This window comes from Ambystoma mexicanum, chromosome 9, assembly GCF_040938575.1.
Source record: "Ambystoma mexicanum isolate Mex_15411 chromosome 9, UKY_AmexF1_1, whole genome shotgun sequence".
Classification (NCBI taxonomy): Eukaryota; Metazoa; Chordata; class Amphibia; order Caudata; family Ambystomatidae; genus Ambystoma; species Ambystoma mexicanum.
In genome coordinates, this window is record NC_090931.1 from 339,116,698 (window position 1) to 339,141,616 (window position 24,919).

The window sequence follows — 24,919 nt, forward strand, 5'->3', positions numbered from 1 at the left end:
CTTCTGTTAAAAATCTAGAGGGCTCTCCTTGAATGGAAGATGAAACATCTCCAGAAACAAGAAGCAGAAAGTCCCTTGGTCCCCATGGAGTGACAGATGTTTCAGCCATTTTATACTGAAATCCAAATCATGGGGCTGGGCATATATCTGTATAAATGGTCTATGACTACAAATATAGGATGTTTGCTGTGAAAAATTAAATGTGCACCATGCCCAGGGTGCATTATATGGTTACTGAGCATGCAGCCCCTTAATTACAGGTATGTTTCACAAATATATAGATATGTAGTCATTATTATGTTCACAACATGTTGTTTGAATTTTATGCAAAGCAGTGAGGAACATCTTTGGTGCTATTTGGTGCTATTTGCCCACCTGCCCATTTTCATCAGGTGTTTTCAAAAGAGGACAATAGGAAGGTACCAGACTGCTCCTCTTGGAATGACAATCTTTTATCAGAATTTATTTTTATTGTTATTCTAGGTTCTACTATTGTGTTTTGCCCAGTAATACAAATGTAGCATTCTCATTTTGACCCACACATATACAGGAAGTAATCATTATAAATGAACATTGCACAACGTGTTCCTTTTAAAAATAATTTATTTTATTGAGAAAACACACCACTTTGTCTCTCAAAATGTCCTTCCTGCCTTGAAAGGTCGGAGCTTGAATAAAAGCAGCTAGGTAGGATACCATCAATGATAATACCTGGCAGGTCCCCATCTCAGGGATTCCTTTGTCGCTGTTGCTCACAATCTATTTTAACCATAAAACACATAGCACTCCCTGCCTCTCCTTCAAGACATTTCTGTTTTTTCCACTGTTGGTGCTATGGTCAGAACCAGCTGGGAGGCCTCGAGCAAATGCCCAGCTGAGAACCGACTCTCATCCACACAGGGAGACACGAGATGCACAGCGTGAGAGAAAGCACAAAGAAAGTGGGAAAGGGTGGGGAGGGGAGGGAGAGAATTAGAGAGGGAGAGAAAGTGTGAAGGAGAGAAAGATAGAGAACATTTTCAGATGTGAGCATTACTTCAGGTGATAGAAGCAGGGCTCTACAACCAGAGCCCATCTGGAGCCCCCTACTGGACTATATAAAGGTTCCCTATAGAATTTTGTATGTGGAGATATTTCAAAAGATGATGACTCTTCTGGAGAGTATGCATCAAAATAAATATTACTGAAGATAAATAAATGACTCTTTGTATCAACTGCTGACAAGTGCCCTCAGCACATTAAAATAAAGATTGCCATGATATCTCCTTGTGATAGCTGCAGTAATATTTCAATATCAATAATTATTATCTGAATTATGGGCCTCATTACGACCCGTGCGGTATTTTACCGATTCCGCCATGGTGAATGGCGGAATTACCGCCCCATTCCAAGGTTGGCGGGGCGGTTATTCCCCATTCACCATTGGCCCTTCCCCATTCCCATTTTTGCACCCATAGGGCTCAATGGAAATGGGAAAGGCGGCAGTTACGGTACCGCAATTTGCGGTACCGTAATTACCTCCAAGGTCCCTTTGCGGGTCCAATCCTTAACGGCTGGTAAAACTAGCCGTTAAGGTAGGGACCCGCAAAAGGACCTCGTAATTAGGCGGTAAGGGGTTAACGGCCCCCCCCACCTTTTATGGCGCCGTTAACCCCTTACCGCCTCGGTCGTAATGAGGCCCATAGAATATACAAGGAACATTGTTACCTTCCCATACATGCTGCATACTCACACATGGTATACCTTTTCTATTGACAAGCCCTTATGCTGCTGGGACATTTAACATGAAGTAATTTCATACAGTCATTTTATACAAATCAACTCCCATGCGTGAGCTTATGCCTCCTAGATCACGTTTGCAATTAAGGGTAAAAGCAGAGCCCTCATAAACACACCCGCATACCCTTACATATGAACATATATTGAAACTGTGAAATATCCTGTTGCATATGCAATATTGCCACTGGGCATGGCAGAAGTGATCACTCATTCCATAATTTGATGGGACTGTGTGCAGTTATAAAGAGTAAACCACATCGCTGATAAGAATATCCCTCGTGCACACTTGTGGAGAATTGGCTTTATAAATGAACATTGCTTTTGCTTTGTACCGCTAACCTTTACAGCTTGAGATCCATTCTTCCCTCGGCTCCGCTAAATTGGAAGGTAAGCTACGACAGCTACATAAAACACAGCTAAAGAGAACTAATTAAGCCACACAGTTTGTGTAAAGTGAACAAATACACAGATTAAGGGAAAGAGACAGCATTGCTCCCGAGGGGGGGATCGCAAAGATAGTTGGAGATGATCCTAAAATAGTTCTGCTGCAACCGATGCAAACAATGAAATATGACCGTGCCTGTTCTTTCCCTGAACCCAATCAGAATTAATAGCAGCGGCCCGGCTGGTTCTGCAATAAGGCATTGCTAGATGGACGCCCAACGATTCTATCAATGATCTGGCCCCATTGCACATACATTGTGCCTCATTACGACCCTGGCGGTACGGGGTAAACGGCGCCGTAAAAGGTGCCGGTGCCATTTAACCTGTACCGCCTCATTACGAGGTCCCCTCGCGGGACCCAGGAAGCAACGCCTGGTCAAACCAAGCGTTCTTACCGGGTCCCTCAAAGGGAAGAGGGAGCAAACAACGGGCCAACTCGTAATGGCCCGTTGTTTGCTCCCTCTCCCATTCCCCCTATGGGGGCTGAAATGGAAATGGGGAAGCACCGGGTCCGGGTCCTTGGAGGGAGGAATTACCGGACCTTCCGAACTCGGAATGGCCCGGTAATTCCTCATTCTGAGGACCCGGATGCGATTTCGGCGGCAGCCATGCCGCCAATAGCGGCATGGCTACCGCCGAGGTCGTAATGAGGCCCATTGTCACTTTGCTCATGGCAACATAAATCCTTGCACCAACCTTTAGCGTAGGGACGTTATATGATGGTAAAACATAATAAACATCTCAATGTAAGGCACATGGAATGTGTGATAGGTGAGGAAACGGACAAAGCGCAGCCTGTTCCCAGCACTGCCTTCATTCTAAGTGCTTGAGTATTGTGGCTAAGGGCCCTCTGAGCCCCCTAAAAACAGACAAAAAGTGAGTCTGTTTTGTATAGAAATGATCATGTGATAGATTCTGCAGCACCATAATAGAATCCAAAGGAGGGGACCCCCTCTCCCCCCCAGCCCCACTTCCCGTGACTTAGCTGTGGGAGTCGTGATGTGTGCTGTCAATTGAGTTTTTAGCACGCCTGACGAGCCATGGCAGAGCCAGTGAGAAGAGTATGCTGTGGAAAGCTGAGGCACTAAATGCTGGGCCATGACCTACATAGAAGTAGCAAGGAGTGGTAAGGACAAAAAGCACCGAAACTCACAGCCACCCAATCAATTCTAGAGGGAAATCAGGACGTGAAGAGATAACCTCCGAAGCAGAGGCGTTGCTGGGGGGTGGGCTGAGGGGGCTGTAGCCCCGGGTCTTTTGGTTCTAGCCCTGGATAGAAGCTCAGGGGCTACAAGCAAAAGGCTATAGCTAGCCCTGACTCCCGCCAGACCAGGCATTATCTTAGCCCCTGATCTTTTCCAGACCTAACAACACCCCTGCTCTGAAGCCATACAGAGATGGATGGAGAGGTATTTACGAGAGTGTAGAATGATGGTGCAGTGTGGAGTGCACATGGAGGGCTGTACACCGGAGAGATGGAGCAAGGAGGTTGTGCCCAAGATGGAATGCTGAAGAGGAGGAACCTGAGCAGATGGAATGAGAAGAGACAACTATGATTAAATGCTGAGGTGTAGTGGCACTGGGTGCAATTCCAGAAGGAATAAAGACAAAAGGACAAGGAGCAGCAGTAATGGCAAATCCAGAAAGAAAATCCAGCAACTATGAAACTGAAGTGAGAAACATTGACTTATGGACTCCAAAGCTAGGACAATAACAAGATTGATAAAAGATAGGATGAAGAAACAATGTTGACTGGCAATTAAAGTTCGAGTTACCAGATTCTATTATGGTAGAATGGATCCTGATCATCATCTAAAGGTCTATTCTCAAAAGTGAAAATCCACTGGGCCTGCAACAACAAGAAACCTGCCTCCATCCTGCCAGGGAAGTCTGGAAGTCATATTGAGCACTGTGATAGTCTCCCAGATGTTCATGGGACCACATAATGTGGGTGGAACTTAACTTAAAAGTATTTTTTGTGTATTCCATCCCTTCCATTGGATCCTGATCAACATCTGAGGGCCCTGCCTCTTTAAAAGAAAGATCCCCTGGGCCTGCTAACCAAGTATATGTAGAAGAAAGGTAGATACTTTTAGAGAAAACAGGTCATCTACAGTAACTTCATAAATTGGTACAAAATATTGCACATTTTATTCATTGAAAAAATGTTTAAAACAATGTTAGAATTGACAATTTCTAGTTAAAAGACAAATGGTCTCAACACATCATAAAAAACTTTAAAAGAAAGTACTAGTGACTCACAACAACATGTATGTTCGCCAAAAAACACAAATTTCAGGGGAAAAAAACGTAATACACTGTTCCACTGAAATATGATCTCCTATGATCCAAGTCGTAATCTAATACAAACAATTACTGTATTTCACCCTCAACATGTTTCGGTTCGTTGTTACAGAGGTAGGGACAACCCAAATAATAGACAGGCAGAGGAAATAGAAACACGACGCGAAGACCTTTTTTATACAAAGGCCCCAACAGAAGGAATTGGAGCGACAACCCGAAATATACCAGGAGCGGGACTCGCTTTTAGTGAACCTATCAGAACATACCCTAACAGCTACCTTTTTTCTGGTCACCTATGACGTTGCTTCCTTCCACCTCGTACTTACTCTACTCCTCCCCTTGTCTCATTTCCTTCAGTCACAATTTCTCTCCTAACCATCTCTTTTGTCTACCCCTGGAGCCACCCACCTCATACCCGATGCTCATACCTGGTCGTCTCACCACATCCTATCACTCTCATGGTTCACAACACAGAATCTCCTACCTTCTCCCACTCTCCCGCATCTGTAGGGAATGGCAGTAGAGTGGGGTTTATAACGATAGGCCTCACCCTGCTGGCCCACGTGCCTCTGACAACATCATCTTCTGCGATTTTGAATGTGCCACTCTTCAACTCCTCCATTCTACTCCTCTCACTGTTTTGGCTTGGCTCTCCAGTCACCCCCTGCCCTCCCAATTTCTCTTGCCTTTCCTGAGTAATTTACATGGAAACGGAAAACTGTATTTTCAGCCTAGTGGGCATAGACATCGTTTTGGGATAACTACAGTAGGGTAGCAATTATTGAATGCATCAACTATTTTTTTTTTTAAATCAGCTTTTTAACTGTAGTTTTGCGACTGTTATTTTTCACTGTTCATTTACATACTTTGACATGTGGTTTTAAGAAATGTTATACATGTAAATCCTACAATAGCCCATCACCAGAATCCAAAATCATGTGATGCAACTTGCTGTGATATCATTTGTGGTTAATGCGTAGTGTGATGTAACAACTGCACCCCTTATGATCATGCCTACGCTGGCAATGTGGCCTGCAAACACAACTTATTTTACTCCCTCTAATTCCTTAAACTCGCAGTGGGAGTGGTTTAGAATTTAGTAGAACACATAACCAACCAATCAGAACTTAATGAGAGCATTTCAGACATATTGTATCAGAAATGTGTCACAGATAAATGTGTGTCTCGATGTGGAGCAACACAAAATGTGTTTTGGAATCGAATCTTCTTTGAAGCCTCAACCATGGAGCCGGTGTCATTCTGCCACCCAACATGACTGCAATACTTTAGGTAAGTGTTGCGTTTTCCTTATATAGTAGTCTTTTCTGAATCAGCATATGAAAGACAGGTATTTGTATAATGAAGGTAGTGATAAACATTGAACATTGCTAAATTCTTCTGAAGATGCTGAGACCCAACACTGCATGGACTGTGTTTATTGAGCCTTCCCGGGTCACCAAATCGCTGCGGATGAAATCAGTCATATCATTTCGATTTGCCAAATAATTTGAAAATCTGCATCCATCCACTATTTTGATTTGTTTCATTCCTTTCTCGAGTGTTGGCTTCAGTTTCGAGGAGACCATGGGTGCGCCCTGTTTAAATGGTTCTGATTCTCTTGTTACAGATTGAAGACGTAAAAGAAGGCTTTGTGGGTCCTCTCCCACCTTCTTCAAACCAAGTGGATGCAAGAACCCAGGAACCCTTCAGGAACGATGGAATGAAAGGTAAACCAATTGAAGTCAGATACACGTGTACACTTGCTGAATTAGTTGGTTGACCAATCACTATGCAAAATGGTATGAAATAACAAGCATTGGAAAAACCAATAGTTTGGGTGTTTTGGGATCATTTTACCAGGGCAGAAGCAGTAAACTAAACCATGAAATGAAGTCATAAAGTTATTATGCCTGACTTCACCTCTTCGGGGTATTTCCCTACTTTTTGAAGACAAGGATGAGCTATGATGTGGAATGAGCATTCTGGCCATGCTTTCCTCCTCAGGCTGCACAGGGCACTTCTCTTTAGACCTGCTTGAGATTTTCCTGCAGGTGTGAAACAAATGGATTGCCATAACATCCGCTTCCATTCAGCACCTGCGAAAAGCAGGTGGATTCCATAGGAATTCATCATAAGTGTTGTCGGCAAAGCAGGCGCAGTGCAAATGTTTCGCCAAATGATGCGTAGAACCAAAAGGTAAAGGTGACTTGGCCTGGTTGTAATCGTTACCTTTGCACTGAGCTTTGCATATGTTTAGAATTGCAGGTAGGGCACCCTACAGCACCTACGTTTGCAGTCAACTACAAAAGCCCTGTTTGTAAAATGAGGCCCTTTGTGTCTTTTGTGTGCCCCAAGTCTTTAGATTTATTATTATTATTATTATTTTTTTTAACTTTCTATTTGGATTTTTACACATGGAAACAAACCCGCATCCCGCACCGTCCCCCTTCCCGCCAGTTCAACCGAAAATAAGTCACTTAGGCCAAGGTCAGGATTATGCATTTCCGCTGGCCTCTTCTCGATGTGGCGGTGATCGCTGGGTTGCGACTGGGGATGAGGTACGAAGAGAATGGGCCTCATTACAAGTTAGCCGGTCTGGAAACAACGGTGGCGGTTTATCCGACGCCACCGTTGTTTCTGGACTGGCTGATTCCGAGCCCTGCAGGTGGGAGGTGTCACACCCGTCAGGTCTAACCTGGCGGAAGTAACACCACTTGCCTGCAGGCGGACATGGAAACACCGGCTCTGTCATAGACAGAACCAGTGTTTCCATGGTCCCCATCCCCATGAAGTCCTATGGCACTCCATGGGAATGGGGCTTAACAGAATTCCACCTCCAGAATCACCGGGTCACCGGGGTTGTAATGTCCTGGCGATTAGGGCAATCAAGAAGGTGGAATAGAATAACTGTTCCGCCGGCAGCCTGCTGGTATTTCCGGCACGGTTACCATCGGACTCGTAATGAGGCCAAATGTATCTGTAGTGAATATCAGGTATGATATATAGTGTCCCCAGATGTCCGGTGGGCGAGCATGAAGAGGTAAGGTCTTCATAGAGCATGTTTCAACGTCTTGGCAATAGGTCACATCATTTAGCCAACGCTGAAGGCTTGGTGGTGGGCTGCGCCCCCAGCCGATTATGATCCTTCTTCGTGCTAGGACCAGCAGCAGATTTGCCAGTCTTCTTCCATGAGCCGGAAGGTGTCTAGTTAGACCCAGTAGCACCAGGATAGGTTCAGGGTCTAGTTGCGTTCCTAAGATCACTGAGATTTTCTCAAGTACTTGGCTCCAGAACGAAGAAATGCTTGGGCATGACCACGCTAGCTGTATGAAGTCTGCCTCTGGAGCTCCGCAACGGCTGCATGCTTCCGAGATCGTCAAGCGTTGTGAGTGAAGTTTCGCTGGTGTGTGATACACCTGGTGCAGGTCGTTAAAAAGTATTTGTTTGTATCTTGTATTGAGGGAAACTTTCTGGGTGAGCTGTAGAATGTAGTTCCAGTCTTCATCTGCTATCGGATTGCCTAGAGTTCTCTCCCATCTTCTCCTAGGATTTGTGGTTAGGAGTGTCATTTCGGTGAGGAGCGCTTTGTAGATTCTGGAGACCAGTCGTCCATCGCCGTGAGACTGTATCACCCCGTGGAGGAGCTGCCACATGTGTGGTTGTTTCGGGAAGGTGGTCAGATTGGTTTGAAGGGTGTGTCGCAGCCGGAAATAAATAAACATGTCTAGGGCATTGTTGCATTCGTTGTCTCAAGCTTGTTGTGGCGTTAGAAAAATGCCCTCGACGAAGAGGTTGCTTAGTGCTTTTATTTGTAATTTGTCTGTCCATTGCAGATATATTCTCTCTGTGGTTAAGGGCATTCCTGGTATGAACCTCGTTGGAATGAGAGGCCAAAACCTGGCCTGCGTGTTGCTTTTTAGCGCAATTTTCTTCTAGATGGCAGACGTGTTGAGTACTATGTTCATTGGTGTGCGAGGCACCTGTAGTTGCCCGAAGATGATGGCTTTGAGGAGGTAAGGAGTCGCCAGGGCTCTCTCGACCTAACGTGAGGCCTGATAAAGTGCGTGGCATACCAATGTGCAAGGAATTGGGCTTGTGCGGCCCAGTGGTAGCGCTCTAGGTTTGGGAGCGCAAGGCCGCCTTTCGCCACGGGTTTGATCAGGGTGGTGTAGGCTACTCTTGCCGCCTTGTTGCGACAACATCAAAGGGGTATTCGAAAATAGGTATAGGAATTTAGGTAAAATGACCATTTTGAATAGAGCAACCGTCCCCCAGATCGTAAGCGGGAGGAGATTCCACCTGTTTACTTTGCTTTGGATCATCTCCATTGTCTTTTCGTAGTTGTCTTGCATGACGTCTCGGTGGGATCTGGAAAGGAGAATGCCTAGGTATCTGAATTTCGAGCACTGCCACTGGAATCCAAAGTCATCTCTGAATTCTTGGGTGCTGGCGGTCAGAGGGAAAATTACAGATTTCGAGTGGTTATTTTTCAGCCCAGAGAAATTGCCAAATTTGATTGCTGCCCGCATCACTGTGTTCAAGTTCACAGCGGGATCGCGAAGGTAGAGGGCTATGTTGTCGGAGTATAGGGAAATGATCAGGCTGTGTGGACCGAAGGAAAGGCCTTTGCCGAAGTGGCGGCAACAGAGAACGGAGGCCAGAGGTTCCATCACTATTGCGAACAGCACTACTGATAGTGGACGGCATTGTCTGGTCCCTCTCTGCAAGTGTATGTCAGCTGATCCTGTGTTCCCTAGGATGATGTTGGATGTCGGGCGTTTGTACAGCAAGGAGACTAAGCGGAAGAAGTAGTTGCCCAGGCCCATGCGCGTCAGGATGTCGAAAAGGAAAGGCCATTCAATAGAATAAAAGGCCTTTTCGAGAGCTTCCATGACTCCAAACACCATTCTTATGCCGTATGAAGTATTTCGGCCTGGTATGAAGCCCACCTGGTTTGCTAGCACCATTTGTATTTGTATTTTATTGAATTTATATAGCTTTTTTTAATCCAAAACGCTTTACAAGATGATCCAACAATATACAGCAAGCATTACATAACAGTTGAATTAAACCAGAAAGCAGTACAAAAAACAATTTACGTTATGGAAGGGGAAGTAGATGCGGGAGGGGTCAGGGAGAGAGAAGAGTTAATGGGTGGGAGGAAAGGAGAGAAAAGAGGTATGAGAGTAGGCAGAGGGGGTAAGGAGAAGGAAGGAATAGAGGAGGGTGAGAAACATACAGGATATAAGGAAGGAGAGAGTGGAGAGAAAGGAGAGAGAGGGAGAGGGCAGTAGGAAAGGAAACGGAGGGGTTGGAGAGAATACTAAAAGAAGTAGGAGGAAGCAAAAAGGTTTTAAGGTGGTGAATGGTGTACGAAAGTAAGTAAAGGAGGAAGTAGAGCGGATGGAAAGAGGAAGGCGGTTCCAGTGGAAAGGGGCACAGAGTTGGAAAGAGTGGAAGCGAAAAGGGGCACATGGTGAGGTGGAGAGGAGAGTAGGTAGAGATTGGAAGAGCGGAGAGAACGTGCAGGAGTGTAGAAAATGAGGAGGCAGGAGAGATAGGGGGGGCAAGACAATGGAGGGATTTGAATATGAGATAGAGGAAATTGAATTTGAAATGGGAATGAAATGGGAGCCAACCTAGAGAGGAGATAGAATAGAGAAAAAACCATGGCGGGCATCAGGGGAAGTAGCCTAGAGGTCAGGATCTTCGCCAGGATTTTGTTGTCGAGGTTTATTAAGGAAATAGGTCTGTATGAGGCGCAATCTTCCTTTGGTTTACCAGGCTTGTGGAGGAGGATTACATTAGCCATTCGAAGGGTTGGTGGTAATGTCCCGCTGGATAATGCCTCGTCATACACCTGCAGCAGTAGTGGGGATAGCAGTTGTGCAAAGGTTTTATAAAATTCGCCATTTAGGCCATCTGGGCCTGGAGCTTTGGTGTTGGGTAGTCCTTTAATTGCTTCAAGAATTTCGTCTATGGTGATAGGCCTGTTGAGTGGGTCTCGGAATTCGGCGCTTGTCCAATAGAGTTCAATCCTGTCTAGGTATTGGGTCAGGTCTGTCTAATAGGCAGTGTAATAGGTATTGTATAGCTTTTGGTAGAACTTACAAAAAGTTTCAACTACTTCTTCTTCGGTATACACCAGGGTGCCGTTTTGGTCATGGATTCTTTCAACCATGGTTGGTTTCCTTTCTGCTGCTTCAAGTCTTACCAGGAGGGCTCTGGGTTTCTGACCCTCACCATATTGGCGTATTTTGTGGTTCCTAGTTAGAAATTTCACTTTTCTCTCCCCGATGGCTCTGAAGTTTTCTAATTCTGCCTTGAGTGCTGCTAGAGATTGGGAGTTGGGTGATGTTGATCATTCACGTTCAAGCTCTTTCAACTGGGATTCGCTCGACACCAGTTCTCTCTTGATCAATTTCAGCATCCCTATCTCTTTTGCCATGCAAATTCCCCTGACATAGCATTTCAGCGCTTCCCAAAACGTACCTGCTGACGATACGGAGCCTTGATTTGCTTCAATAAAGGACAGTATCTCTGTTCGTAGTTCATCTGCGAAAACCTGATCTTGGAGGGCTCCTGGTTTTAATCTCCAATTTGGCCTTCATCCTGCCGACTGGCACATTGCATTCAAGGGTTACTGCCGAGTGGTCTGATAGGGTTCTGGGCAGTTTTTGGCTACGCCCCCAGTGAAGCTGACTGTGTGAGGATACAAGCAGGTAGTCGAGTCGTGAGCTGGTCTTGTGGACGCATGAGTGATAGGTATACTCGCGGGACTCCCAATGTTCGTGTCTCCAAATGTCTTTGAGGTTGTAGGAGTCGCATATTTTGGTGATCGGGAGACTAGCTTTGGAGGGGAAGGTCGACTGATTGTGAGATTTGTCATTTGTAGGGTCTAGCGGTGTATTTAAGTCACCACCCCATATGATTGTGGCCGATCTTGCGGTTTCCAGGTGTGCCATCACCCAGTCGAAGTTATTTGGGCCATCAGTGTTTGGGCCGTAGGAGTTTACTAGGATGTTTAGGAGCCTTGCAGCGAGGTGAAGGCACCAAAGGGTGATGAATTCGCAGTCCACCAGGCAGAAGCAGGTAGGGTGGAGACTAAAGTTGCTGCTGATGATCATCTTGTGGGGTGGGCATGTAGATTAGGATCGCTCCCTTTTTGTCGTTCTGCGCCCTTTTGAGTTAGTCGGTGACTCGCCTGTTATTTTTGCTTATGGGTGTTGTGCCGCCGCTCGGGTGCGGATCTGTGGCTCTTGTCAGACTGCAGCTTGTGCCATCCGCTGTTGGGACCTGACTGGTTTGTACCACGTGGCAGGCTTCTGCTATTCTGCTACGTGTTGTGGTCGGTAGGCGCCGGACTACCTAAGGCGTGGCTCTTACTTCCCCACCAGGCACCGGGGATCCTTAGGATTCATGACGCCCCCGCTGCCAGAGTGATTACTTCTTGGTCGGCTTAGTGATGTGTGGGAGATGTTAGTCCTCATGCAGGTGGGGGGGCTCTGGCGGCCCAGTTCCGAGATGTGCAGGAGCGCTGACTCCTGCACTGTCTTTGTTAGACATCGGGGGGAGACACAGAGGGGCTCTGCAGGGCGCTCACCAGCTCGTGTCGCGTATTGTTGTACAGAGGGAAATCTGCTTCCTCCGGCCCGAGTTCGCTGGTAAAGGAAGGGAGTGGTTGTGCGGTCAGGTGGGGGGAGTGGTTCCCTCCTCACCTCTCACTGTAGCTGAATACTGTTCGGGAAGGCGAAGGCATCTGTTGCGGGCTGTGTCACTCCGGTGCTATCGCCTGGTACTCCTCTGCGTAGTCTGTTTCAGGCTTGAGCCGGCTTGTTGGTCTCCTCTACGACTCCACGCTGCCATACCTGTGCGGATTCCACTCGGAGGGGCATGGGGCAGACCTGAGGGGGTCCAGTGTCTGCGCTTCTGCCTAGGGGGACACTGCGGTACGGCAGCAGTCTGTTTTCTTCTGGTCTGTTCCTGACAGACCAGAGGAGGGCAACTCCCGGATTCATCCGGGTTCTCGCTTGGGCTGCCACTGGCCAGCAGTGGCTGCGGATGTTGCTGGTCTTGCGTGGTCTCGGGTCAGAAGGCTGTCTGACCCGCGCTGCCAGTGGTTCACCGCGGTTCCCCTCCAGGAGCCTGCCCGACTTTAGCTCTGGTGTCTTTGGGCGGCCTGCACTGCCTGCGATCTGGAGAAGCCGGATGGCCCGTGCCGCCTATCGCGTGTTACTGCGTGTCAGACTTTCAGTAGTGCAATGCTTCTTTTTGGCTCGCAGCATGTTCTCCGATGTTTTTTATGCGAATGAGCGCCAGAGCAAGTTGAAACGCACACTGAAAGGAATATTTATCAGGATTAATATGGGAGCCTTTACGGAGCTCACAGAGGAGCCGTCATCTTGGTTGGCCCTCTAGCGCCCTCTCTTCCCATGTCTTCAGATGTGTTCCTTCACAGCGCACTGAAACAGCACTTTCAGCATTGAAGGAGGCTGTCATTCAGGTGGCACTTCAGATCTACTGGTATTGTTTGCGTTTTTTGTCAGCAAGCATTCTTTCAGCTTTGGAGCGCCTCTTTATACAACCATCCCCCACATAACCTAAGTCTTTGGTCCTGCGATCCCTGATAGCTGGCAGGGGAGAGTGGCCCGTGCCTCTGTTCCCTTTAAGTGTGTGCAATCTGTTAGATAGAGAATAAGAGTGTGGTGGTCATTACATACAACTCAACAGCAATTCATTATCTCCAAAGAAGGGTGCAGGTCTCGTTGGCTGTCTAGCCCAATAAGGTTTAGTTCAGTTCTTCCATTTTGCTTGTTCTCAGTGTCTAACTGCAAAGAAGATACTCTGCACCCCAGGAATAAGAGCAATCCACGAAAAGCAAAATGGGTTAGCATAGATAAGGGGGGCTAAATGATCGCTGAATGGATGCCTGCAGATACATGGGGTTCTCCCCCTCTTTGGAAAGTATCATTTCATGGATTGACTAGTTAGTACACACGTAGGTATGGTCAGTTGAGATGGAAGGTGCAGGGAATTCCCTCAAGTACTACTAAATTAAATTAATAACACACTGTAAAACAAAGTGCATATTTGTCAACAGAATATCTTTTTTTAAGCGAAATAATGCAATTTCGAATTTTACAATATGTTATAGCCTTACCCTTTATATTTGCTTCAGTGTAAAATTAGTAATTTTTCGTAGTTCATTCTATTTCCTGGTTATTTTCTATTAGTTAGAACCCAATTTCCATTAGTATGCATTCCACAGACTTTTAACATTATTGAATAGATTCAAGTTCAAAATAGGAAGCTTTTCCTGGTTCCTGGCAGTTCTTCAGCAAATTGCCCGAAACCCTTTATGACGTGGAGTATCATGCCACCGTCCCCACCTGCCATTAATGAAGTTTCCTCCTTAGTGGTTTATTCATAGCTGTGCGCCATCTACATCACTATGTTTATGGTTTTCTCCCAACATCAAAGAATATGTTGTCATCTAGCTATCAGTTCCATAAGCTATAACGGTTATTGCTGACATAATGTAAAGATGTTTGCCTTTAATTTGTCTGCATTATTTTGACATCCTAATACACTATGAGGAGCGTCCAAAGCCCTTGCGGTGGGTACCCCACTGCTTTCCTTCCAAATGTACTTTTTTATTAAAGCCTCACATTCTGATAGGATTCATAAAGGCTACACTTTGAGGAAGAGGTGGAGTTAAAAGTACTGGGAAGACAGAGAGAAGTCAAGTGGTTTAAGTTATTCTCTGCTTGCTCTACGTTACACTACGAGGATATACCACTGCAGAACAACAAGCTTAACCTACTACATTATTAAATAGATTCAAGTTCAAAACAGGAAGCTTTTCCTGGTTCCTGGCAGTTGTTCAGCAAATGGCCCGAGACCCTTTATGTTACAGTACTCCTGTAAAACTCCTCTGACATTTCTCTCCTTCTTGAAGACTTTGACCTCGCAGTCCTCACCCTTACCGAGATGTGGTTCAAGGCCAGCTCTGTCACTCTCTTTCCTGAGGGCTACACAATCCTCACCAAACCCACACTCAACAGGCCAGGAGCTGGTGTTGCCTTGATTTTCCCTGAGTGGATCCCTGCTCCTATCATACCTACTCAATCCTACTCCTCCTTTGAATGCCTCGTCTGTAGGCTTTGGTCTTGCCTACTTACTCTCTCACCCTCACTACCATCTAAAGTCCCCCTGGCCCTATTTCTCTCTTCTTCTCTGAAAATGGTGAGACAGTTCCCCTTATAGTATCCAGCCCTTCCCAATTCTAGTACATGAGTTCTCTCAGAAGCAGAAGAGTCTGGGAGCCAGCTGTAGGCAGGAGATATGGCTCAGGTGCAGGCCAAGTTCAGAGTTCCAGAGGACGATTGTTCAAATGAGTATTTATCTTAGAGTTAGTTGAGGGTCCAGGGACTTCAGAGAAGGCACCCTAGGAGAATCCCAGTAGTGGGTCTGGCTGAACTGGATGAGAGACCTCCCAATCACAGAAAACACCCCCAGGATACACAGGAGTCACAAGAGACTTAAGGTAAGTGAATACCCAAGCCAGCACAGTACCTCAGCACAGAAGAACATTTTGCAGCAGGAGGACTTCAGGATCTGTAGCCAAAAACCCAGGCACTGCATTCCTTGTCAGGAGGACAGACGACAGGACCCGGGATGGGCTTTTTCAGCAGGTATCTTCACAGAAGGCTTCAGGCAAGGGTTTCTTTGCAGCTGGAGGCAACTCTGTGGATTTGGCGCCTTTTCAGGAGCTCAGAAGACAGAATATCGCTGGTCGGATTCTCGTTGTTTGCAAAATCCGGAACTCTGGTGAGGGTATTTTCCAGACTCTGCTCACATCTCTGGAGGTCTAGCAGGATGCCCACAAAGGTTCAGGAAGATTTGGAAATTGGAAGTTGGAAGACTGTGCACCGCACAATGGATTGAGGTCACAGGGTATTGGGGTATTGCAGCCCTGTAAGGTCGCAGCACGACATGCGATGGCTCAAAATGCAGGTCTACCTGGGTCTAGTGGGTCTCAGCAGACCCTGGGTTGGGTCCATCATTTTCGGAGTCCAAGGTTGATTGGAAGGAAGGGCTACAGCAAGCTCCCTTTACACAGCAGGCTCACCCGTTGCTTGAAATCTTCTTATCCGCATTTCCTGCAGCATCCTCTTCTGTTTTGGATCCAGTGGATGACTACCTCCTCAGCTTCCAGGACCAGACTTTTATACAGGACCCTAGCCAATCAAACAGCCTAGGAACATTTAAACTTGGGGGTTAGCAATCCTTTCAGGGCAGCCAGCCTCCCAGTTTGAACTAGATTCTGACACTCAGTCTGGAAGACAAAGGACTGCAGAGTTTTGCACCACCGCCCCTCTCGCTTCCTGTCTTCACAGACACTCTACAGCTGGTCGGGGAGTCCACAGGACTAAGATAAAAAAATCACACTAAGGAATTTCCCATCCTAGATGTCAGGAGAAGGAACAAGAAAGGACAAGAAATGCTAAAATGGCAAAAACAGAAGACAGTGGCCATTTTGGTAAAATGGGCACCCATGGGTGCCTTTACTGGGGCTGTGCAAATAGCCCACGGTAAAGGTGCACTGAATTAATAAAAAGGTTCACTGCCACCAGGAAGATTTATCATTGCTATGAACATTTTAGCTAACACCTCTCCCTTACCAATCTCCTTCAGCTCCTTTTCGAACACACCACACTCTTACACTGAACAAGCAGGCTTTTATAGTCTGGTCACTTCTCCCCTTGGGAGACGCTTAGGGGCATGGATTACACGTTTGCTGTGTGGCTCGGCTGGTTTCTGATTGGGCCTGGTGCCTGTGGGCATGTTGTCTGAACGGGGTTGGTCTGAGCTTATGCTGAGACCTTCCCCCACCTGTGAAGTATTCTTCCCTCCCCTTTGAAGTCCTGCTGACATAGCATACTTTGAACTGGGTCCTTCTATGTTTATAGCTTGTAAATCAGAACTGAGAGAAGCCATTGATATGCAAAAGCAAGGGAAGCTCTTCTGTGTGAATGTAACGTGTTCACAAAACAAGCTATGTTAGCAGGAGAACATGTTTGTGTCCCTTGCATGGAACATGTGGTTAGGCTTCCTTTCCTTTTGTTTGTTTGCAACTTTGTATTTTGTGACTCCTGCAGTCTACGCTAGTCTGACCCATGTTCTTAAACGTTTCCTTCTGCAGTGGTGCTGAAGAGAGAAATGTATTTCCACGCTCACAGGGAAATCAAAATGTTGTAACTTTTCCCCCTTAAAGGGAAAGACAGTAATTCCTAAACTGGGCGTATGGGTCTGCATGGCAGTTGTTAGGGGTCTCTCTGAGTACCAATACTGGGATTGGAGGCACTCAGAAAGGGTTAGACTCTGACCTCTTTCCATGCTGGCCATTGATATTGGTTGGTGGGCACCTGTGACTGTCCCTTACCTTAGTGTGGGGTCCCAGTGGGAATGTTCTGGGGAGTCTCTGAATAACTTTTCCAGGTCCTACATCCACTAGGTAAGGGCGGACCTCAGCAGCTGCGACCACCCTACCATCGACCCCCAAGTTATTAAGGGGACTTTGTCACACCCTCCAGTGTTGTTTACATTCCGAGGAAATGCGCTTGGAGATGCACCTTTTTAATGAATCACAGCTGCTGAAATGTGCAATACCTACAATTAGTGATAGCCACATATTTCATAGTTTGTGAATCATAATGCAGCACCAAAATGTGGGTGATTGTAGTCACAAGAGGCCTGTGCTGCAAATTATACCAGCAGAATGCGCTCTTCATGGTTCACAGCAAACATATTTTGGGTCTCTGTTATTCAGAAGGTGTTATTTTGAGGAGGCATTTTTCAGAAATGGTTTCCCATGTATGTTGGTGTGGGAGGGTGGGGATAGAATAGCAAGCGTGCACACGTGCTGCTTAATCGAGTAGACTGAAAACACTCAAGCTTCTGTGATTTTCATTTAATTTAGAACATGCTCAGCCAGTTCTACTGGTGTGCGTTTGAAAGCCCCAGACGTTCGTTTTAACACCTTGAATAGACTTTTATAATTTTGCAGAGATTATTTTCGCAAATAGCGATGTTGAACGTAATTTCTTGGGCGAGTTCAGGATTTGACTGTGGGAGTTGATTATGAGGCCAGACCACAAGCTGCCTGCACGAGAAACAGCTGTTCTTGGATTCCGAGCGGCGCTACTGACCATATCCCAGTCTTAGTGTTGTGGCTACTGTAATGGCCTGGCTGCCTGCACGAGAAACAGCTGTTCCTGGATTCTGAGCGGCGCTACTGACCATAGCCCAGTCCTAATGTTGTGGCTACTGTAATGGCCTGGCTGCCTGCACGAGAAACAGCTGTTCCTGGATTCTGAGCGGCGCTACTGACCATAGCCCAGTCCTAATGTTGTGGCTACTGTAATGGCCTGGCTGCCTGCACGAGAAACAGTTGTTCCTGGATTCTGAGCGCCGCTACTGACCATACCCCAAACCTAGTGTTGTGGCTACTGTAATGGCTTGGTTGCCTGCACGAGAAACAGCTGTTCCTGGATTCCGAGCGGCGCTACTGACCATATCCCAGTCCTAGTGTGGTGTCTACTGTAATGGCCTGGCAGCCTGCACAAGGAACAGCTGTTCTTGGATTCTGAGCGGCGCTACTGACCATACCCAAGTCCTAGTGTTGTGGCTGCTGTAATGGCCTGAGGGGGCCACGCACATTAGGACTCGATGCGCGAGTTGGCGTGACAGGCGCAGCACGGGCTCTTCATCGCAGATGCAGCTGTTCTATGTTCTGAGATTGTAATTGAATGGGTCTGTGCAAAGTCCTATTAAAGGGAATTAGAATCAAATTTGCAGTTAAGGAAGGAGCATATTTTATTGGTTCCCCAATGTGTCAAGTTTTTACTTTTGAAGCTAGCAGTCTGCATCTACTAATACTTTACCAGACATTGCAATAGAACATCAGTTTTTTTTTATTTAAGAAAACTTTATCGACCACAATTATGGATTCTTAATTATTGGAAACAGTTTGTGGGTGCAGTACATTCCAAGTGTTGACTTTTTCTTTTAAAAAAACTAATCACGTTTTACAAGACAGATACTGCTATCATGTGGTCACCAAATCCCACTCATGACCCATGGCACTCAATACAGAAGATTCCTTGTTTTTTTAATGATGATTTACGGAACACGGTTATCTGTGATTTCTCCATGGTCGTTCTTCTATGGTGAGCACGAGTGTTGGTGACATTTGCCATGACTGTGAGATGCAGCTGCAAAAGTTCACGCGTGTTGGGTTGTGGGTTCACTGACGTTAGCTTGGTCCTGTCTCTTCACCCTGGGTCCCAACTCCCCACCCATGTGACTCCTAGGATCCAATTCACATGCAGGTCCTGCTGGATGCCCACCTGACACGTAAATAGGGAGTGCACTCTCCACCGACACTACTACAACACAGAAGTGCCTTTTGTGAATAGCGGATCTGTGCGTTGTGAGTCCCTGCCCAATGTGCACTGTCTGCATCACATCCTTACCATGGGGAATGTCTGCAAATCAGGTCCTAATTAATAGTCCTATTTCACTTTGCGGTCCTGCCATTGGTCGCCTTGAGGCGGGTTGTCCCCGTGCCCTTCCATTGCCAGCCTTTGCCATTGAACTACACAGAGACTTTTCACTGTAAATTTGGGAAATGGATTTGACAGCTTTGAATGGTACTCGTGTCCCAAGAGGCGTAATGTAAATGAAAAGCGTAAAAGTCTATCGTAAGACTTTTATGCATTAACTTCACGTTACAACTTATTTTCATTTATTTGTATGGCAGGGAGGAGGTACATATGGGAGTTAAGATTATGCCTCAGCCTTCTTCTCCAGCATACAAATACTCAAGCATGATGGGCAATGCTGCAGGGCCTCCCAAAGCGAGGCAGGGTAACTGTTGGTATCATCCGGCAGGCCTGGGAGTGGGGCGGCTCCTTCCCCCAGCCTGATCCTCTCCTCATCACGAGCGGAGACACGCAGTCTCGGCCCTCACAAAGGAAAGGAAGGGTGAAGTGCGAGCATCACCCCCCTCCTACAAAGCAACGGGGTGCTAAGCACCCAGAAGAAACAACAACAACCAGGCCGGGGAAACAGAAAGAACTGCTCCTCCCCGCAGGGGGTACAGTAAGTCAGCTGCGGCCGGCCAGGAGTTGGCCTTCAGCTCCCACTAACACACTTCAAAGACCCAGGGCTACCCTGGGTCTTATAAAAAAAGAGCGACACAGCTCTCACAAAATACAAGTTTGTCGACCCTGAACGGGGACCCAAACAGCCTGGAAGTTCACTGTTCACTCAGTGTCTTCCACGTCTTTCTTCTTTCCCCAGAACCCACCCACCCTAAAAAAGAAGTGAAAAGAACAAAAGAAAGAGAAAATCAGGACACTGTACAGTGTCCACAACAAGTCGTGGGACAAAAAGGCGGCACAGGCCGGAGGGGGTTACCTTCGGACCCGGTGCCCAAAAGTATGATTTTTTATATGATATGTGATTATTGTCATTGTTTCCATAACCATATCTGTAACAATAAAATCCTATGGCCTTTTATTGCCAACACTTGAACCAGTGTGGTCCCACTTTTCTTCAAGGGAGGGTGGGTCGGCCTTGGAACCTACATGCATATGGGTCCAACAGTTATATGCCAGCATGACATTTTTACTCCGAGTGGAGTGCAAAAGGGTACCTCAAATTGATATTTCCTATCTGGCGAAAAGTACAGTGAGCAAAAAACGTGTGCTGCAAACTCTCACCACAGAACAGGTTATCATGCCATGTTTTTTTCTGGAGAGGAGCGCCTGCTATCTTTTTTGAAATATTTCCAAGGAACTTGGGGTTGGTTACCCTGAGTTATCTGGAGGCAACCAGATGTGGACTCCCTGCTCACTGTGCTCAGAGAGGCACACCTCCACCTCACTGATGAGGCCCAACAAGGCTGAAACACGTGTGTGGGGTTGCTGTTGGTACTCTTGTTCAGAGAGGAATTGCCATAGCATTTCGGTGCTGGACTGCCCAAATAGGTAACACGAGACTGATATGCAAATGGGTATTTCCCATCTGTGAAAAGTACAGAGAGCAAAAAGCGTGTGCTGCAAACTCTCATCTCAGAGCAGGTTATCATGCCATGTTCTTTCTGGAGAGTAGCGCCTGCTACGTTTTTTGAAATATTTCCAAGGAACTTGGGGTTGGTTACCCTGAGTTACCTGGAGGCAACCAGATGTGGACTCCCTGCTCATTGTGCTCAGAGAGGCACACCTCCACCTCACTGATGAGGCCCAACAAGGCTGAAACACATGTATGGGGTTGCTGTTGGTACTCTTGTTCAGAGAGGAATTGCCATAGCATTTCGGTGCTGGACTGCCCAAGTGGGTAACACGAGACTGATATGCAAATTGGTATTTCCCATCTGTGAAAAGTACAGAGAGCAAAAGGCGTGTGCTGCAAACTCTCATCTCAGAGCAGGTTATCATGCCATGTTCTTTCTGGAGAGGAGCGCCTGCTACCTTTTTTGAAGTACCTCAAAGGTAAGTATGCCATCATTTGAACAACTCTTTTGCACTCCGCGGTGGACAGATACAAAATTTAGGGGAAGGGGTGTGTTTACACTAAACTGCAAACGTAACAGCCCCCCCTCCACGTAAATTATGCAGACTTCAAAAATGAGCTCCAATATGGTATAGAGCAGGACGCTGACCTTAGGACATTTAACCAAGCATGGTGTGTGCACATGTAGAGTGCCGTTTATGTAATACAGGGTTAAAACATGTTTTTAATTTTGGCATGATGGTGCTGCACCAATGATTTCTAAACAAAATAGGATTATTAAGCTTGAAGCATAAAAGACCACTGTCATTTAATAATGCCCCACCCTTCGAATACCTGCTGCGATACATATTGCGGGGTTTCATTACTTTTGAAAACAATCAAATAACATTTTTTGCAAGATAATATAAACGTTCTCCTCAGGTCAGTGGCACACCTCTTTATCAGAGTTGGACTGCCTATGATGTAGAACACATAGGAGAGGATGAGTCACTTGGAGGTCACGCCTTCCCTGCCAATCGCAGAGGGAGTTATTGATTCCGATCTGCAGCCTATGAAACAGCAGGGCGCCTTCTCCATGGAAGGTGCTGGAGTGCAGATCAGACAGACACGTGCTAGAGTGAAGGCAGAAGTAGTGCGCGTGTATAATGAGGCACGCACAGTCCCACTGGGGGTTGTTAAAACAGACTGACAGCCTGTGGTAAACAGCAAGGAAGATAGACTTTGCAAACAGATGGCTTTGAAGACCTGGCAAATGGCTGTTTCATATTTAAATATCTGTTTCTTTAGAGAGGATTTTTTTAATTCTTTGCATACATATTTTAAAGCTCTTTTAATAATAAAATTCGGCACATAATTGGACATCATTTGAACGGAAAGCCCTGGATGTATTTACGAGATAAACCATTTTCATTAAGTGCTTTATTAAAAGTTGATGCGTCATGTAGGTATGATGAAGATTGGAGTCTACTTATTATAGGGGCGTAACCACAGAATAAACTGGTGCCCAAGACCTTTGAATGCCAGGAAACTTAGGGCTTTATATTATATAAGTACCCATAATATCATGTGCTGATATGCTGATCTATTGCTTTCTCTCGCCCCCTTTCTCTGTCTCTCTCTCTGTCTCTCTCTCTCTCTCTGTCTCTCTCTCTCTGTATATATATATATATATATATATATCCACGCTATAGTTAATGTGAGTCACATAAGCCATATGAAATCCGAAAATTCTATTGCCAATAACTTTTGACTTGCATGATGTATTTGACTGCTATTTTCCAAACAAAAAGTTTGTCACAGATAACCCCTCATCCCCGCCCTTAATAGTGGAAATTATAGTTATTAAGAAAGCAAAAACCGGTTTTCTGCCTACGCCCATTCATTTTCCCATAGTGAAAATTCCAAATGTTATCAAGCCGAGGTGCAAAAACCGCTGGAAGGAATTGGACCAAATAAGAAACAACTTGGGCACAAAGCGTTGACTTAATTTCCGGGACAGGTTTGGGGTAATTCCGTACAGTAGTGTTTAAAATATTTGGCGGAGAAGGGGGTGCAGCAGAGAGACTTTTCAGAAAAGAAAGGCTGGCATTTTTTTTTATTTGCTTGATGCAAGCGATTACTGTGGTAATTTCAGGCAAAGCGAAAACGAAAAGTGCAAAAAAAGCAATTTGGAGGAGGAAAAAGGTTGAAATCGCATTAGACTAGAGATGGGGAGGGGGAAGAGGACATCATGTGAAGTTGGGGAGTTGGAGGTGGTATGGGTAGCCAGTTACAGTTCAGACTTTTTCACATTATCGGAGGAATACCGGGTGAATCTCCAAGATTACCTCAGTAATAAGGCAAGAAGCTCTAAGATATGAAAGTGCATCACAGGAGGCAAAGAGAAAAATGGAGTAATGGGGGGGGAGCATGGAGCCAAAACTCAACTCAGATGGGTGGGTGACCTAGGGATAAGGAAGGAGGGACGTGGGGAGTGGATGTAAGGAATTAGTGCAAGATTACCGTGAGATTACCGCAGTAATTTTTGGGGGATTATCGTGAGAATGGAAACTGAGGAAAAATAAATAGCGGTACTGATCAAATTTTCTAGGCAGGGGGAAATGGGTCTTTGTGATAGTGGCCCTGGTCATTGGCACACAAAGAACCTACTGGTGCAACATATGCCACGGCTAAAGGCTGTGGCCACTGAGGATGTGTACTAAAATATATGGCCGTGCTCACTAGCCAGGGCCGAAAGCCATGGCTAGTGGGCACCAAGGAAAGCTATAGGTGGAACATGTACAGTGGCCATGGCAGAAGGCCATGGCTAGTGAGCCCTTAAGAAACCTATTGGTGCACCATGTACAGTGGCCGAGGCCATGTCTAATGGCCCTTGAGTAAACACTGGTATAACAAAACACTTGAAATTCATTGAAAAAAACGTTAGTCTAAGCAACATTAAGGTGATCAGCTTTAAAGCAACAAAAGCCTTGAAAATCAGCGGATATGGGAAGTGATGATCATCTTAACTTAGCGTCCGCCCTGTTGCAAAGCCCATGAGTGAACATACATAACAGATGGGATTCACAATGACAAAAACAACTAGAGGTTGGCAAGCTAGCCATATAATTATAATAATTAATTAATTAATATAGCTCAGTGGGTTGAGCAATCTGTGTGTGATCTGTAGGTCGCAGGTTCACATCCTGGCAAGGCCAACTCAGCCTTTCATCCTTCCCAATGTCAATAAATGAGTTTGGTGATATTGTATGTATATGTGTTCTATGTAAAGCACTTGAGCATAATCGCTATCAAAATAACACATCAGATCTTAGGGATCATCAACGGGGGGACGCTGAGTTAAGATGATCATTTTGTGACATATCGGCTGAAATTTGAGGTTTTTGTTGCGTTAAATCTGATCATCTTTGCTGTCCCTTAACTTAAGTTGTTTCAATTAATATATATAAATATGGGGGTGAACTTCCAGCGATGGCTACTAGGTGGCATTGTGGAATATGTGACTTGGCTCAAATGGACTTTCCTACTTTCACATTTCAGGTGAAAGGGTTTTTTTTCAAACCTTTTTAAACCCACCATAACTTTCTTGGTGTTGTGAAAACATGGCCAAATGCTCCATCCACAAGGCTGTCAGGACTATACTGTACTGATGATGCCTAAAAGGTGTGTGGTTGTCCTGGCAGCCTTGCAAATGTCTGTCTTGGGTTGATTAAGCTATGAATAAAGTAGCACTGCCCTCTTAGACAAAGACAATTTCCTTGAGAACAAGGTTTGCATTTGAGCTCATTTGCATACCCACAATACCTTGCTGTTGTAGCTCAGAACTGGAGGTGAACTTCCAGCGATAGCTACTAGGTGGAGTTATGGAATGTGTGACTTGGCTGGAATGGTCTTTCCTACTTTCACATTTCAGATGAAAGTTTTTTCCAAACCTTTTTAAACCCACCATAACTTTCTATATATACATAACTGCAGTGGTGGAAAAAAGTCTGAAAACACATTTGAGTATTATTTGGTGCCCGAAAGAGGCCCTGGCAAGGGTGGGGCAGTGGAATAAAGTTAGTATGGAGTTGTTTTTATAGGTGAAAAAAGGGTTTGCAGGTGCCACCGAGTCTGCGAACATCACTGCTGTCTGTAGACATCGCATTGAGTAAAAAGTCTGCAAAACAGATTTCGGGTTATTTGGTCCCCGAAAGAGGGCCTGTTAAGGTGGGATAGTGGAAAAAGCTGATAGGGAGCTGTTTTTATAGGTGAAAAAAGATGTGCCGGTCCTACGGTGTCTGTGGACGTGCCACGTGACATCCCGGTCTTT

At 45.9% G+C, this 24,919-nt stretch overlaps 1 protein-coding gene across 1 annotated transcript in view; it reads left to right on the forward strand.

Moving 5' to 3' along the window:
* Window positions 1–24,919, forward strand: part of LOC138487325 (uncharacterized) — a 2,513,852-nt gene that overhangs the window by 1,876,455 nt on the left and 612,478 nt on the right. Inside the window, exon 80 of the mRNA XM_069613924.1 lies at window positions 6,155–6,254. Within this exon, the coding sequence (XP_069470025.1) occupies window positions 6,155–6,254 (100 nt within the window). The remainder of the gene's footprint in view (window positions 1–6,154; window positions 6,255–24,919) is intronic.